The following is a 14,371-nucleotide window of genomic DNA, read 5'->3' as shown; positions in this document are numbered from 1 at the left end:
TTATTGATATGCTGATTTATTTTTTTTTATCTAAAGAAAATGCAAACATCTGGCTGCTTCTACTTAATGATCCTTTAAAAAATTTTAAACTGGACAAAAACAAACAACAACAAAATCACTCAAGATGTTGCTATTTTTAAAGGCTGTATGGAAATTTATAGCCTGAAACATAGGATAAAAATATATGCATACTGTCCTTATTTATTGTTAAAGAATTTTATGTATGTTGCTGAATTCTAACTAAACATAAATATTCAAAAAGATGTATTTCTTTCATTGGGACAAGCAATGTAAGAGTAATTCTTTTCTTTTTACTTGCTTTTCTTTTTTCTTTTTTTTTTTTTTTTGTTTGGTTGACTTGACTTTTTTAAATCACTAGGCTTTTTTACATTTATTGCTAAGCTGCTGTTACATTTACCTGTGATGCATAATGGAATACAGTACTTGGAAGAAGCTTTTGACTCTCAGAGCAGCCTTTGTCATTAAGGAAGAACTTACTGGCCGTCTTTTGTCATGTTTTCTGCAAACACATAGGATTTAAAAATTCATTGTAGAAAAATTGGAATGCAAAAATAAAAAATTATTTAGCTTTGAACAACAGGAACAATGTCCTCGGTGATTAAAAGTGGGTTTAATTTGCTTTTCATTAATTAATTGTGTGGGCAAAACAGTAGCTGTCATGCACTCAGTATTTTTTGCCTTTTTTTCAGTGATGTGCCTGTGAAAAAAGTCACAAGTTTGCCAGCAGTTTTGTTAAAAAAGTATACACTTATTTCTGTTACGTGCAGATAACATCTTTTATATTGCTCTTTAAGCTTTTTTTAGTGCTATGATTGAAGGATATGGCCTTTCCTCATTACCTTCCAAGCAGCTCAGCTTTCCTTTCCATGTTTGGACAGAAAGTTATTTTGCTTAGTTTTTATTTTCATTGTCTCAAATTGCAATGTCTGGTTCCAGAGATAAATGTATGTATTACTGGCCTGAGAGTATAATTTATTTCCATTTTTCTTTGACTTTTTAATGAATTATAAACTATTTCCAAGTATCTCAAAAAAAGCTCTGTTTCAGAGAAGAGAATTTTGTGTCTTGTTCAAACAGTATCTTTGGTAATTTCAGAACATCTCATCAACTAAAATTTTTGTGAACAGACTAAGTTTTACTTTGTTCTCCACCCAAAAGGTAGTTACAGCAGATAAGAGGGTCTTTTGGTTTTGTTTGCTGCTTGTTGTTTTTTTATGCAACCAGCAATGTCTATTTGTAAACTACTGAAGTCATTTTAAACCTACCAAAGCAAAGCCAAATAAGCAGGCAAGATAACAAATATTTCTGTAATCGAGATGTGTAATTTCAAATAGTTTTATACAAAGGTAAGGCATTAGTGATTTGAATTTCCTTTGTTCTCTTGTAGGAGCTTTGAAAAAGAAGGGAACTATACTCAGTAACAAACTTTCATGATAAAGTACCTCTTTTCCTGTATGCCGCAGTGGTTGCTTTGCAACATTACCAAAATTAATGCCCCAAGCTTACTTTGACACTTTAGTTCATGGCTTGTTAACTAAGTCTTTGTTGTGGAGTATTAAGTCATTTTTGACAAGTTCTTGCACTGTTGTTAAATACCCTTGTTTAATTAGAGTATAGTAATACTCTCAGGTTTGGGGAAAAACCCTAAAGGTGGAATGTTCTAATGTTCTTTCTGTAGGAAAAGTAATAGGAAAAAATGGAAAACTGATTCAGGAGATAGTGGACAAATCCGGTGTTGTAAGAGTGAGAATTGAGGCTGAAAATGATAAAAATATTCCACAAGAAGAGGTATGTTTTCAGTTAACATTATTTCTGTATGTGTTAATCGGTGGTTATATTCTACCCAGTGATAAAATAAATTCTTACTTTTATCTTTGTAATGGTAAGATAAAGTTTTGATTAATGTGTGTTTTCTCTGATGGAATCTATATTTCCTTATTAATGCTATGGTGAATTTTTATATAAATTTGGCTTGTTATCTATGTTTGAAAAATGCTTTGTGAAACTTTTTGGTGATGTACCTTCTTAGAGATTTAATTGTATTCCTTGTAGAAGCGGTGACTCTTTTACCCAGCACTTGCTGAGCTGTAAATCAATATATGTGAAACTTACTGCGTTCATTCATTGATTTGCTTTGAGTTCGATCTCTTGGAGTTTTACCTGGTTTAAATTTTTATTAGTAACTTATATTGTAATGAAAAGCTTGTGCTTTATGTATACACCTCTTTTTTTTTTTTTTTTTTTTTTTTTTTTAAAATGTTACCTAAATTCACAATAGCCTGTAATTATAACCTGAAGAAAAAAACAAGCATGGACACAAACAATGTGATACTCCAGATTTGCACAGGAAGGCTATCAGCCTTGTAAAGGGCCTAATGAAGTCTTGAACATTGTAATTTGAGGTGTTTTTATGTGGGGCTGCATTGAGGGGAAAGGTTGCAGGTTTGCAAGGAAAGCTTCGGGCGTGAAGCTTTCAACATCTCAATGCAAAAAGATTCCCTGCAATTTCAAATGTGAAATGTGCTTACAGAAAACCAAACTGTCTTTAATTTACCTGTAAATCTAAATATCTACCAGGTAAGGAACCTTTGCTACTTTGAATAAGATGTGAAACGCATCTGTGGAACCCGTACATTCTTTCTTGAGTAATTATTTCACTTTTTGTATTATCACTGTAAAACTGTTGTTGAAGACCCACAATGCGATTTCCATTTTTCTATAAGTGGTGGCTAAGCAATTAAGGTTTTCTACTACTTTACTAGTTTTACATCTATCTGAAAAGGTAAGATAGTTGATGTTAAGATTTAAAGGATTCACTGCTATGTCATACTTCATTTCTAATGAAAATTCTTGCAGCATCAAATTCTTAAACTAGCTTAATAAGCAAGAGGGTGCTATTGTTGCTGCAGGCTAAAACTTTCAACACTTTTAATGCGTCAGTATGCAGAATAACAGAAGGGTGAAAGAGCAAGTGGTCATGGCTGCAATCAGTATGTCAGGTTTTCTTTTTTCCTTTGGGCTTGAAAAAGCTTATTTGTTAGTGTTCTTCAAAATATAGCTTCTATAGGTTAACTTGAAAGCTATTTTTACCAGCCAAGGTCTGCTTTCATACATCTGTTTTACCTATTAATGACATTGCTAACACTGGTGTTGCTTACACTGCTTCACGTGTTAGTTGTGTCATACCAGGAGCAACACAGCAACCTGAGATCAAATCTTGGCAGGTAAGAGTTAGCTCTTTTAAGTTTATTTGTACATTTATTTCAAATATAAAATACGTCAATCTTCCCACGTGCAAACTTGGAAATTACAGCCCTTCTGTTTGTCAATTACAGTAGTTGAGTTTTAAATTTTGATATGGTGGTGGCTGCTTTTTCTTGTGAATGAGATGTTAGAATACTGCCCTTAGATCTCAGGTGCAAATCTGTAAGATCTAACAAAAGTTGTTTGTATGTAAAAGAAGAAAAAAAAAAAAACAATCAAAAAACCCCAAAAATACCTAAAGTACATAGACAAACTATAGATTTGCCACTCTTAGGGAACCTCAGTGTACTGTGCACGTGTTAAGATGTTTGTGTCTCAAATCACTTCACTTAAAAAAAAAAAAAAAAAAAAAATCAAAAAATCCAAAAACCCAACTCCTTCAGAATGCATTCCTGTAAAGGGTTTGTGTACAGTGAAAATTAAAGGTGTCTTTAGAGGTCATGATGAGATACCAAACCAAAATTTAAATTAATTCAGTAGGCATAGCCAATCTCTGGATCTGCAATGGCACAGGTTTCAGCAGCTGAGTCTTTGAGACTTTCAGGTTGACTTCTGCAGTCCACAGAGAAGTTTATACTGCCATGGTGAGGCTGCAGCTGGTACAGGAGTCAGGTAGTTTAAAGCTAGCTTGTGGGGTCTGCATGGGCTGGAGTCACACCTCTAAAATCTGCGTAGACCTATTTTAGTGCCAGGAGTTTTCGTTAGGAAATTATCCTCATATCTGCTAAAGTTTAGTTGTTTTCAGCACTCGGGGGTCCTTTTAGGTAGATTTCTTAGCCTGCTTTCGCCATTTAAGTTAGTCTTTCAATATTTTATCTCTAAGTGTCAATTTGAGGCGTTTCCAGCTTTACATTTTTCAGGTATTTGTTGAGTCGCTTAAATAAAACTCTTGAAAGGTAAAATAAATGTAAGGTAGCAATCATTACCTGAAATACTAACTTTTATTTCTTGAATGTGTTTTGTTTGCCTTTTACAAATTGAGAGATGCTCAGAAGGACCAAGTTTTGTTTTTTGACACAGTGTTAATTTTATTTACTTCTAAAATTATGAAATGTTTCTTTACTAATGTCTAGCCTAAAATAACCTGCTGTGAGAGAGCAGATGTGTTCAGCAAAGGTAGTGTTAATTTTGAAGGGAGTAAACCTGAAGTGTTTTGAATTGACTTTTTTTTTTAATTTGTTCAGAAAAATGGATGGTGGCATTGTGATACATACAATCTAAATTTTCTTATTTAAAAGAAGCTCTTTGCATAAAGGGAATTGGTCTACATGATCTAGTCAACTTTATTTATACTTTTTATTTAAATTTATATTATATATATTTATACTTTTTATTTAAATTTATATATAATATATAAACTATTATTTTTTGATTTATGCTTATCCATTTTATAAAAATAATTTTCAAGTTTTAGAGGAATATGTTTGGTTCTCTTCAGTATTTGATGCTTAATCAATAACCATAGGACTACTGTTACTGTGTTCTAGGGAATGGTACCATTTGTGTTTGTGGGAACCAAGGATAGCATCACTAATGCAACTGTTCTTCTGGATTATCATCTTAATTATTTAAAGGTGAGGAAAATGATGCTGCTTTACCATGGAAATTCTTCTATCAATACTTGAGATGGTAACAAGATGATGATCAAAATCTGTTCAGGCCCCAAAGACTGTTGAAAAATTGGTATTGTAACAGTTTTTTTTCTTGTAAAAGCCATGTTTTATTAAAAGAATCATTTATCTTAAGGAGGGGGTGAAAAAGAATTTTTTCAGAATGCAAAATACAAAGGAATAAGAAGAAATCTGTCTCAAAAAATGCTGACAACTTTATATACAAGGAATAGTCAGTCCCTCATGCAACGGCAAAGCAAGCACAGGGCTCTGTGTAGAGATCTTGTGTACAGTGGGCATTTCATTCTAAAACCCTAAAGTTCTTTTTCTGTAGTTAATTGACATTTCATACTTGAGGATGTTTTGTAGGCAATTTGGCTTTCTATGTTGTGTTTGCCTCTTGGCTCCGTAACTTCTCCAGTAGTCTGCAGTGCTGCTTGTCTTTTGTACAGGGAGCAAAAAATACCCCACGTTACTGCTTATAGTGACTTTTGCTTGTAGCTGTTATGGCCAGGTGCTCAATACTTAATGGTGGGGCCAGATGCTAAAGTAGGGACTGCTTTGTGTTCATTTAATTAAATATATTCTTGCGTTTCTCTTGAAACTCAAGACCACTCATATTTTGATACATGTCCTGTCTGTGCGGTAGCTATCATTGAATATTCTAGAATGCTAAAATTTCTGTACATAGCTAAAAGAAACTTCTCAGTACAAGTATCAGAGAAGTTAGAAGAAGAAACTACTTTTGTTCCCTTACTTATCTACTCAATAACTGTACCTTTTAATCCTGCTTGTGGAGCACTGGATTTATCAGTATTTTGGAGCAGAGATACAGCAGCTCTGCAGCTATCAGGTAGTACAGGCAGAGAAGGACCACATGAAAACTAGTTCTAAAAATCAAGCTTCTTTCTTGCATGCTTGCTATTTCGGAATATAAAGACACAATCTGAGTGTGCAGGGATGAGTTTGGGAAAGCCAAAGTCTGTCTGGAGTTGAATATGGTAAGGGATGTGAAGGGTAGCAAGAAGGGCTTGTACAGGTATATTGGCAGCAAAAGGAATAGTGCAGAAAATGCAGGCCTGCTGCTGAGTAGGGAGGGAACTTGGTCACAAAGGAGGAAGATGAGGTACTGAATGTCATCTTCACTTTGGTTTTATTATTGATAAGATTTGTCCTAAGAATTGCCAGGCCCCTAAAAACAATAGGAGAGTCTGGAGCAATGAAGACTTGCCCTTCCTAAAGGAAGATTGAGTTAGGGAACATCTTGGGGTGGGGGGAGATATGCACAAGTCAGCAGGACCTCGTGGGATGCATCTCTGAGTGCCGAGGAATCTTGTCAAAGTCCTAGCTGGACAAGGTGACTTCCAGGGGTCCCTTCCAATATCACACTGAAACTTTCATGAATAACTTTCTCCCTGATATAATTTTTTTTAAAAAAAAAAGCTACCACTTTTTTATGTAGTTAGACAACATCCGAAACTGACAAAAGTATTCTCTGAATATATGTTGCTGTAGATAATTATTGCGTTTATCTCTTGGTAGTTATGTGTGGTAAGAGTTCTGCGTGCTGGTTGTCTCTCTATGCCTGAGTTACAGCACTTTTCTCTCTGTGCTTGTATGCTTCTTCACTTCCCTGGTAGTATTCATTATTATTAAGTAGAATTTAACAGGAGAGTAACCTCTAGCCCTTTTTATGAAACAACATTATTACATCATAATTGTTTAATAACTTTGATATTTGTTACATGCAACAGTGTAAGAAGCTTCTGTTGGAATCTAAAAAGTTTAAATTATACCATTGTTGGAAAGCCTTAAATGGATGATATTACTGTGTTCAAAAATAAGGAATGTTAACTTCTCTAGTTAAAAATGTTTAACTTAAGGGTGAAAAATCTCACAATTAACTACACTTCAGTATTAAATTTATATCTCCTCAAACAGTTGATCCGAGTGCTTTTTCTTGATAAATCTTTTTTAAACAAACCTAAACTCGCCAGCTGTGTCAGAGGGAGAATTGTATTGGTAATAGACAGATTTGCACATTTGAAAGTATTTTTTGGTAAACAAATTATTCTCAAAGCTGAGTTACTATTTAAGTATTAAACATATTATTAGTTGCAATACTTGAGTGCTCTTTCTGAGAACTGCATGTCTACATTCGGATGATTAAACAGTGGTTACATGTGACTTGCTCTGCTTGTGTTTGTGTAGGAAGTAGACCAGCTGCGTTTGGAAAGATTGCAAATTGATGAGCAGCTTCGACAGATTGGAGCTACTTCTAGGCCACCACCAAATCGTACTGATAAGGAAAAAGGGTACATGACTGACGATGGTCCAGGACTTGGACGCGGTAGTCGACCTTACAGAAACAGAGGGCATAGTAGACGTGGTCCGGGCTATGCTTCAGGTAGGCAACTAAAAGTACAGTTACGGTTTTAAGAGTGGCCTACTGGTCTTTTGATTTCTTGAAAAAGACTGGTCTTGGAAACAAAGCTGTTAAAACAGAAATTCAATTAATATTTGAAGATTATATAGAACTTTATGCTGCAGAAAATATTCTGAAGTAAAATGCAGTGCTTATGTGTAATCTAAACTTATTTCCATGCGGTTCCTGTCTCTTAGAGCGTGCTTAGTCTCCTACGTTATGAACGGTTTAGGGCAAGGGTTGTTATTTTATCTATATTTTGAACAATAATAAAGCCTCAGTTTTCATTTGAGCCTGTAAGAGGCTATCTTAATATAAATACTTATAAGTGAAAATACTGTGTAGCTCAATTTGCAGAAAAAGTTATTTTCCTCATATTAAATTGAACTTTTATGTTTTTTACTAAAAGAACATAGTAACCAAAACAGTATTCCTCTAAAAGCTTGTATAACTCACTAATTAAAAGTTTTCAGGATTGTGGTGCTTCAGAGCAATCTATTACTTCATTATCCATAACATAGGTCAGCTGACTTGAAAGGCCTGTAGTATGAGCTTGATAAGACAGTCTTAGCTTACATTCTAGATGATACAAAATTAATGTTTTTGTGCTGAAGCCCTTTTACTATTTTTAGAAGATGTGAGCTCACCTGGCTGATAATTACAGGGTTACAAGCGGAAAAAAATGGGCAAAAGAACCAGCTTTCATCAGTGAAGGTGATACGTTAACTGGAAAAATTGTAATGGCCAGTTATTTTGAATTTGAAACATTTCTAGCATGCTAACTTTTGTTCTCTGCTGTTGTGGTGTGTGTTACAAGCTGTTTCATGATGGAATTTTTTTTTTTTTCATAGAGGAGTTGTGGTGGTGAGGGGAGACAGGACAGGTTATATTCAGAACTTTCGCTTTTAGGAATATGGCAGAAAGTAGTCTGTTAGACCCCTGACGTTTTACTGGACTTCCTACACTTGCATAGTAGATTCAATAATATATTGATAGGCCGATAATGCCAAGTAACCATAAACACGTGGCACTTATTATTTAACCTTAAACACACTTCTAACTTTTATGTCTGTCTTGAATTTTTGAAGAAGTAATGTATATTATACACTTTTCTGTATTATGTATGTTATAGGGATTTGGAGGCAAAAAATCAAAGCTGTTTGTTTAAAAAAAAAAATTTAAAGATCTACTTTTTTCATTCTGCTATATTGTCTTCATGCAAAGCTACACTGGCACGCTTGGGTTTTTTTTTTTTATCGTCTTGATAGGAACTAATTCTGAAGCATCAAATGCTTCTGAAACAGAATCTGATCACAGAGACGAACTTAGCGATTGGTCAGCAGCCCCAGCAGAAGAGGAGCGAGACAACTACCTTCGTAGAGGAGATGGGCGAAGACGTGGAGGTGGTGCAAGAGGGCAAGGAGGGAGGGGTCGCGGAGGATTCAAAGGTAAATGTAGACTTAATTTTGAAAAAGAGGTCAGTGTTGGAATCCTTAAGCAAACTCGCTTCTGTCAGCCTCTTGCTTTGTCAGTCTCTTAAATGGAGTATTTTGTTTCAGGTGTATTGAATGTTGAGTAGAGGGGAATAATCCCTTCTTTTGACCTGTTGGCCACGCTGCTACTAACACAACCCATTATTCAGTCAACTGTCATTGTTGCAAGAGCACACTCATGTCTAATTCAAGTTGTCTACCAGGACAGCTCCTTTTGTGTGGAGCTGCTGCATACACAGTCGGTCCATAGCGTGTGCTATTGTGTGGGGTTATCCTGTTGAAGCTGTGGGACTTCGGATTCATCTTTAAAGCTAATGAATTTTCTGTCAGCCCATTCCTTCAGCTTGTTGAGGTCCTTGTGATCAGCAGCCCTGACCCCCAGTGTATCAAACCACTTCCTGCAGTTTGGTGTCATCTGCAGAATTGCTGAGGAGGCATTCCATCCCAGTGTCTCTTCACATATCATATAAAGCCTCTCTTCTCTATATAAATAAATTGAGATAGCATTCTAAATCATTTGCTTTCCTAATAAGCATCTTGACTCAAGTTTGTGGGCTGTGCCATCACATGTGGAGGTCAAGGAATCGAGTTCTAGTTTGTGAATGGATATAGAAAAATACTTCATAATCTTTTTCTTTAGTGATTCTTCAGCCATAGATTTAAGAACTGTTGTTAAATGTTATTAAGAATATTTGTTTAATGTTCTTCCGCATGACAACTTTGAAGTAATTCCCTATTATGCTTGCATGAATTTTAAGTAAAAGAAGATTATATGTCCTTGTCAAACAACTTAGTTGATGAATTATTACAGGAAACGATGAACAGTCACGAACAGATAACCGTCAGCGTAACTCAAGAGATGCAAAAGGGAGAACAGCAGATGGATCTCTTGAGGTAATTTTTCTCTTATTGGAACTCTGCACTGTTTAAAATTGTGTAAGTGTCATATATGGACATTACAGTCTTGAAAGCCGCAAGCGACACAGTAGCCTTGTGGTTGCTTATTCCCTAATTCCCTAATGGGATCTACAAGAGGTCTGTGTCATTTTATAACATATATGCAGGAATCGCATCTTTACACAGCTTGATATATTGAAACTCCATAATGTTAGCTTAGATCTCCCTTTGGTTAGAACTCTGATCACGAGTCCCAAGGATTTACTAACCAGCTTGATTTCAGTCTGTGTTCTTACTAGCTTTTTGTTTTTAGCTTTTCTTTCTTGCTGCGTTGTGTATTGTTTGTCGCCTATATACCTGAGGGAGGAGAATCCTTAACGCTTTATATAAAGAGAGAGTGTGTTGTAGCCAGAATCTTCAGAGTAAGAAAGATTAAACTTCAGAAACTACCTTCACTGATAAATGAAACATTTGCAATTGAAGGCTATGCAGTCTAGAAAGTAAGTTAAAAATGCACATCAAGAAAATGTTCAAGTCATATTTTGAAATATTTTATAACTTTAAATATTTTATAGCCTTTTATAAAGATATTTCTGCAATTTTTTTTCAAATATGTTTTGTTGTATAAAGTTACTCAGGCTGACATTTTATGTGTATTTATTAAGTTTCCCTAGATGGAAACTGTTCTTGCTTCAAACGATAACGTACAAACCTACCATCTCTTACCGTGTAGCATGAATTGTGTTGGGAGGAAGAAATAGTGAGCAGCTGCAAGCTGCCGTCTTCTCCGTGATGTTACCAGGAGTCATGATTCTGATGGCAGATTGAGATGACTCTTGGTTTGGTGTTAGAAAGCTTGTTTAAGAAGGGGGGGGAGGGGGATGGAACAAGTGACCAGATGCTTAGTTTTCCAAGTGTGAGTGTTGAACTTGAAGGTGTAGTACTTGGAAATGCAAACAACTAACATGCCAAAAAAAAAAAAAATTATGGCCACACAACTTTATGTTTAATCAGTAATTAACTTATAAAGTTTGAAGTAGGCAGTGGAGGACTGTGATCCTGAAAAAGAAACTAGGGCACTTAACAACAAGTCGTGATTTTTTTCTGTTGCTCCGAGATGTGGACGAGATGATATTCTATATGAAAATAAGTACTTGCATACCGTTGAAACCTGACCGATCAAGTTGTAAAAATTTTGTAATATTTCAAGGAATGAGGGCTAACCCTCTTCACAAGCATAAAAATTTTGCTTTCAAAATGCTTTCTTGAAATTTTTTATGACCACTTAAACAGGGTGCAGAAGTCTTTTTGGTGGATTAAATGAAACCTTTTTTAAGATGCACAGAGTGGCTGGGTAGATTTTCCTTTTGGGTTTTTTTTAGCGTTAGTATGATGGCAGCTTTTCTATGTGTTTTTGGTTTGTTTGGTTTGTTGTTTTTTTTTCAAAAAAAAAAAAATGTTTGTGTACAACAAATAGAAAGTTGAATTACTGAAAGTGAAATGATGTTTCAGAGTTCTATCTGCTATTAGTTCTTCAGCTTTCTCTTGCGCAAACACACTGGAAAAAAAAAATTTAGCTTCCAGGGCTAGGTAGACAGGAGGTTTTTTGGTTTTGTTTTTTTTTTTTTCAGGTCACAAGTATGTGACATTTTTGAACAGAAAAGAATTCACACTCTCTCCATTCAGCTGGATACATTTAACAAAGCCATAAGGGTGTGGTACTATTTGTGTCTTCTGACTATTTAATAAATAGTGCTCCTCCCAGGCTGCTAAGGTAGCAAATGCGTAAGGGGTGGATGAAAGGAAGAGAATGCTTTATATAACTCTGACTTGTTCCAGATCAGAATTGACTGCAATAATGAAAGGAGTGTCCACACTAAAACATTACAGAATACCTCCAATGAAGGTAGTCGGCTGCGCACGGGTAAAGAACGTAATCAGAAGAAAGAGAAAGCGGACAGCGCAGATGGTCAACAGCCGCTGGTGAATGGAGTACCCTAAACTGCATAATTCTAAAGTCATATTTCCTATACTGTTTCAGTAATTCCTATTCCATGTTAGAGAAACTTGTTAGGCCAAAGACAAATAGTAGGCAAGATGGCGCAGGGCATGAAATGAACATATGTTCTCCGTTAGCCTTTTTTAACATCAACAGTATGCAGTTGTTTTCAGAATAAGAAGTTATTCAAATATTTGCATAAAAATATCTGAATTTCCGAAAATCGCTTTCAAGTACATATTGCAGTTCAAACAATGAAAGATTCTTTTTCTGTTTGTTTTAAAAATACTGAGCTGTGCATTGGTAAACTTTCTGTTCAGTTGTACCATTTTAACACATCGGGTCAAATTCACTGCTCAATTTCAATTTTCAGAATAAATAGTGTTTGCAGTAATCAAATTGGCTTCTGTTTTCAATCTAACTTACAAGTTCTTCATGAAATGCTATGTCGTTTTATGTCCTGTGTCAGTTCACATCCTGGTCCACCTTTTTCAATATTTTAGTGGACTCTGAAATATGTGTGATGTAACAATTGTCATTTTCATTAGCAAAAAAGTTGTATGATCTGTGCCTTTTTTATATCTTGGCAGGTAGGAATACTATATTTGGATGCAGAAATCAGGGAAGATGAGTTGGTAACACTAAATGTAAAATATATGTAGCAATCCTTGTCAGACATTAGTACTTTATAGACAAGTGCATGCTTTCCATAATTTTTTCCTTACATAAACATTGAGTTAGACAGTTATAAGAATAGGAAATTTATTTTGCACTGAAGATTTGGCAAATAGTGTTATTGAAAAAGGGGTGTAATTTTTTTCTTTGTAGGCAGTACAGAAGCTTTTTTTTAAAAAAAGAAACAAATAACTAAAAAACCTTTCCATTGTGGAAAACGAAAAAACTCATTGTTACTGAGGGAACAAATGTAATGTGTTCACAAGTGAGTAATGTGTGCCTGCTATTTGGCCAGATGACCAGTTTAAAGCGCTGATGTTTTTCATCCTCCCAAAACTTCTTGAATTGCTTATTTTAATTCGAGGACTATGTCAGGAGAGGTAGGAAGAAAATCACCACGTGTAATGCCCTGGGAAGTACAGATACAGTAGTTGGAGATACTGGAGGTAGATAAAAATTCATCATATTTTGAGGTACAAGGTCTGAGTTACCAGGCAATTTGAAGGTGTCACAGAACTTGATCCGAAGTACAGTCATACACCAGGGAAGGGTGGGAAGTAGTGGGAAGAGCTGTGCTTTCTTTTATTTCTGATCCCACATTAAACTTACTGGGCAAAACTGTATAAGGATGTTCATCTTAATCCGTTTTTATTCAGTTTACTCCAGGAGAGCCACTGTTTGTGTACAGAGTTGTACAAACTTGACCTTGCCTCTGATGTATTTTGTGAGTTTTGTTTCTTTGCTTTTTTCATTCTTTTTTTTTTCTTGCATACAGGTGAGCATACTAAAAATGGCAACGAACTGCACATGATTTAACAAGTATAAAAATGTCTTAAAAAGTATTGCCAAACATTAATGTTGATTTCTAGTTATTTATTTTGGGAATGTATAGTATTTGAAAACAGAAATTGGTACCTTGCACACATCATCTGTAAGCTGTTTGGTTTAAAATACTGTAGATAATTAACCAAGGTAGACTGACCTTGTAATGTAACTGCTCTTGGGCAATATTCTCTGTACATATTAGCTACAACAGATTGGATTTTATGTTGACATTTGTTTGGTTATAGTGCAATATATTTTGTATGCAAGCAGTTTCAATAAAGTTTGATCTTCCTCTGCTAACTGATGTTGATGCAATCCTTATAAATGATTGCTTTTAAAAAAATCTCAAAGTAGAGAGAAAATATTTCTTTGTTTAGACTTTAACTGTAGCCATTGTTTATTTACACGTTTTAGAGGACTTCTAAAATATTACCAGTTTTGAAAAATGTGGCACATAACGCTCAAGAAAACGCAATCTAATGATGAAATGGTACGTTACCTGTTGAGTTGTCACACTACATGCACTATACTTCTCACGTTCAGTGGTTGAGTTCACAAGGTGCTAACTAGGTTAAATGTGAAATTACTAAACTACAGCCTGACTAATTAGCTGCATTCCATTTTCAAGTGCATTTTGGGTTATGACCTCTTTCGGTATTTGTGTGCTTAACGTGTATCCCTTTCAATTCAAATTCCAGTGTTTTTAAATGTTATTAAATTTCAACAAATTAAACTGTGAATCTAAATGTACAATTTTATTTTGAAAAGTCATGTTGTTACAAAACTTAAAAGTGCAACAAATGTCTGATGCTTGAGTTCAGGTCCGTCCTTATTGGTAACTTATAAAGTATGGTCTAATGAATTAAAACTATTTTTTAAAATAAAGTTCTTTAAAAAGAGTGAGAGGTATTTGTGAATGATGCCAAAGTCTAAATTCAATAGGGTTAAGATCAAAGCCTATGAAGTAGCAAATGCTGCTGAAAATAAAGTTCCTGTTTCCTTTCTTTACTAAATGCACTTTTCTGAATGATGGTGGGAAGTTACGATTTTTAGAGGTGGTATAAAACCTTATTCAGGAAAAAAAAATATTTTTATATGGCTTTTTTTGCAACCTAGATAAAAATCTCTCTTCTTTGTGAGCATTCATGAGTTCAAGAAGCAA

The 14,371-nt window shown here is 34.9% G+C and overlaps 1 protein-coding gene across 4 annotated transcripts in view; it reads left to right on the top strand.

Moving 5' to 3' along the window:
* The window catches only part of FMR1 (fragile X messenger ribonucleoprotein 1), a 32,877-nt gene extending 18,769 nt beyond the window's left edge, over positions 1-14,108 (top strand). Inside the window, exons 10-15 of one of the 4 annotated variants that reach the window (XM_082488171.1) lie at positions 1,700-1,809; positions 4,773-4,859; positions 7,107-7,302; positions 8,589-8,768; positions 9,625-9,707; positions 11,601-14,108. In XM_082488171.1, the coding sequence (XP_082344297.1) occupies positions 1,700-1,809; positions 4,773-4,859; positions 7,107-7,302; positions 8,589-8,768; positions 9,625-9,707; positions 11,601-11,711 (767 nt within the window). In that variant the 3' untranslated portion in view covers positions 11,712-14,108. Of the gene's footprint in view, positions 1-1,699; positions 1,810-4,772; positions 4,860-7,106; positions 7,303-8,588; positions 8,769-9,624; positions 9,708-10,023; positions 10,109-11,341; positions 11,485-11,549 lie in introns of those variants that run through there. The other 3 variants (XM_082488170.1, XM_082488173.1, XM_082488172.1) reach the window with 3 other exon arrangements.
* Positions 14,109-14,371: the final 263 nt, after the last annotated feature.

Source organism: Vanellus vanellus (assembly GCF_965231255.1).
Source record: "Vanellus vanellus genome assembly, chromosome: 10".
Lineage (NCBI taxonomy): Eukaryota > Metazoa > Chordata > Aves > Charadriiformes > Charadriidae > Vanellus > Vanellus vanellus.
The sequence above is the reverse complement of the archived record's forward strand: the minus strand, read 5'-3'. Positions and strand labels throughout refer to the sequence as shown.